At 36.4% G+C, this 3055-nt stretch overlaps 1 protein-coding gene across 1 annotated transcript; it reads left to right on the forward strand.

Moving 5' to 3' along the window:
* Positions 1 to 1426: 1426 nt before the first annotated feature.
* On the forward strand, positions 1427 to 3055 carry LOC133679640 (uncharacterized). Its single transcript, XM_062102300.1, has 2 exons — positions 1427 to 2039; positions 2425 to 3055. The coding sequence occupies exons 1-2, from the start codon at positions 1509 to 1511 to the stop codon at positions 2593 to 2595; spliced, it is 702 nt and encodes a 233-aa protein (XP_061958284.1). The 5' UTR covers positions 1427 to 1508; the 3' UTR covers positions 2596 to 3055.

A 3055-nucleotide genomic window follows, 5' to 3' on the forward strand; every position in this document is an offset into this window, starting at 1 on the left:
TATAGCGGCCTCTTCCTCTTCCTCGGTCCTAGTCCCATATATCTCCAGCAACCTTTTTCAATAACCAAATAATTAAATAAAAAGAAACAGAAAGAGAGCGCGAGATGGAGAAAAACGAAACCTCCTCTTCGTCCATGGCAATCTTACCACGAAGCTCACACTAACGCTAAAGCAGTTAATAAATTTCTTATCCTGAATTTCTACTTAGGTTGTTTTATTCACAATTATTTCACCTCGTGCTTGCAAATTAAGACAATTTCATTCGAATCTCTTAGGAATGGTAGATGCTGTTGGAAATTTGATTAAACAATGTGCTATAATATTTATTTTTATTTTAGGCATGGAAGGAGTGAACAAATAGGGATGACAATGGGCATTTAGATGTTAGGTTTCATGCTCATTTCCTACCAATTAATTATTTCTTGGTTAAAATTTTTATATATTTATAATTAAATTATTTATTAGTTTGGGTATTTATTATATGCTATTATTAATTATCCAATAAAAAATAAAATAGTATATTTCGAGTTATATTTTGATAAATTTCAACTCGGGTTCAATAATATTTATATTACCTATTCGATAAGATAATTATCTAAATAACACTTATTTTTTCATAAGATGAGTATTTATCATGTTCATTTTAAATTGCCATCATGATGGACAAAGAGCAGTTTATGAAATGAGCAAAGGATCAAAGTATTTTGAGAGGGAGGGAAAAAAAGGAGGCTTTAACGAGGCAGAAAATCGAAAACATGCGTGCTCAATGTGCGAAGCTTAGTTCTGCTGATATCTCCCATTATCAAACAGTAAAGCTCTAGAATCCCTAATAAATGCTTGTGGTTTCTCTTTTATTCCTCTTGCAATTTATAATGTTGACGATGAACTATTATTTATAGGCAGCAGATAGAAGAATTTTGAGCTCGGAGCGACGCTTGATCTTTCGAGGATTTGCTTGCATGGGGAAATGGATGCTTTGCATGCGGCTGTTGAAAGTGAAACAATGAGAGTAATATATCCATCGTTGAAAGGGAAACCAATGGCTGCTAATTATGATGTTTGCATTGGATTAACTGCCTGATAAGCTTTGCAGACACGAAGATTTTGGGTTTGTGCTGCAATGCCTGGTTTCATTTGCACGTAAATTATGCTCAGAGTTAATTTTTCCTCCTACAGATTTCAAGAAATATACTCATCACAGTAAAATAACTAGAGAAGGATAGTCAGCATGTTCTTAATAGAGGTTACTTTTATCTTCTTCCTGCTCTACGAAGTACGAACATAAGCTGCAAAGAAAGGTCGTCTAGTAAAATCTGTCATCTTTAGGGACCTATTTTAATTTTTAAAACTCGACATAGGACTTAGGAGTCCAGTGTTGATCCAATATATATGTGCCACGCTTCACCACAGTGGATAACATCAAAACCTCTCGGCAGTCGGCACTGCCTGTCTCAAAGTGTCCATCCTCTTTCATTCCGCTCCGCTACTAAACAACTGGAAAAAAATAAATGGAATTGACATCCATTATTCCTACCTTCAAAATCTCTTTGCCAAATCCAGGAAGACAAGCAAGAACCCATATCTCTTGCTTAATTACTCCAGTTTCTTATTTATCATCACCAGACCAAATGACAACAACAAAAACCCACTTCAATTCCAGCAACATTCAATATGAGATTAACACTAACAATATAAAAAACGTAGCTGTGCCAACCATGACTGAAGTATTGGCTGCATCGAAGGCCCAGAATCTGGACCTTCAGCTACAAACACTAGGACCCTTTTTCAGAATCACAGCTAAGAGTCTTGAAACTCAAAATGAGCTTGGGAGAGCTGAAGGTTTGATAAGGGTCTGGTTAAAAGGCAAGATTCTCCATTTGGATTCAATAAGATTGAGAAGAGAAACACTTGGCATGGAAAAATCAATCTTTGGCATTGGTTTGTTCATTGGAGCTGTTGCTATTCGGTACGGGTATGACTCTGGTTGTAAGACTGCTGAGTTGCTTGCTATTAATGACTCTGATCTTTACCATTCTAAGGTTATTTGCCTTCGCTCACAATTCTCTTTTTAGTTTACGGAAATCGAAGCAGCCTATTCCGTTCTCTGCTTTAGGTCTTTGGATAAATTTATCTGCTTTCGTTACCTTTGATTGAAGAGCTAAAGTTGTTTTGATCTGATTATTTAGGCAGAAATTCTTCAATGTTGTGGATTACTGTTAACTATTTTCACCCTTTAGTTACCCACATGGTCAAAAAATTGTGCAGGTTACCTGTAATGATAGGTCAATTACACTGAGCATCAGGACTTGATTATTTATTGCTTCCAAAATATGATAATGGTTATTGAAAAACATAACTTCTTGGATCTTCTACCGAGCAGATGTAAAATCCTTAACTGTATTGCTTTGTCTCTTGATTTGCTAGCTTGTTAGGTTCTACACTAGAATTGGGTTCAAGGCTGTGTACGAAGTGACGGGCTCGACTATTGGAGACCTTCCTCACATGTTGGTCTGGGGTGGCATTGGAACCCGAATGGATGCTGATGTCGAAGAGCTTCTAATAAAATGGTGTGCCAGGTTCAAAAGTCGAGAATGAAGGGTGATACCCATTGCTTATGCAGTTTATTCTGCAATCATGTGGTTCAAAGGATGGAGTTCTGAACTGAAAAGAATTATGTTTGGCTGAAGGCATTAGCCTAAATCATTGCCCTGATCTATTAGCTCGGAGAAATATAATGATTTTCCTGGAAAATGCTTATACTTTGCGGTTGATATCAAGATGCCAATAAATTCTATTGCTGGTTTGATGAGGCCAAAAGGAAGGAAAAGGTATTGCTCTTTTGGTATGATGGTGCGTTTCAACGGCAAGACTCGAAATATAATTATTTGCCACTTAAGTTGCAAGTCATTACATTGTAACATGATGTTCAAGCACAGAGCTTACCAGAAGAAATATCATCGACTATTTAGTGATCTGCGGTCTTCTAATACCAGCTAAATACTTTCTGTTCAAAATCTTGTAGGTGTTCAAGCAATGAAAGCAGTTTTTTCTTGAA

The sequence above is a fragment of the Populus nigra genome, chromosome 19 (assembly GCF_951802175.1).
Source record: "Populus nigra chromosome 19, ddPopNigr1.1, whole genome shotgun sequence".
NCBI classification, from domain to species: Eukaryota; Viridiplantae; Streptophyta; class Magnoliopsida; order Malpighiales; family Salicaceae; genus Populus; species Populus nigra.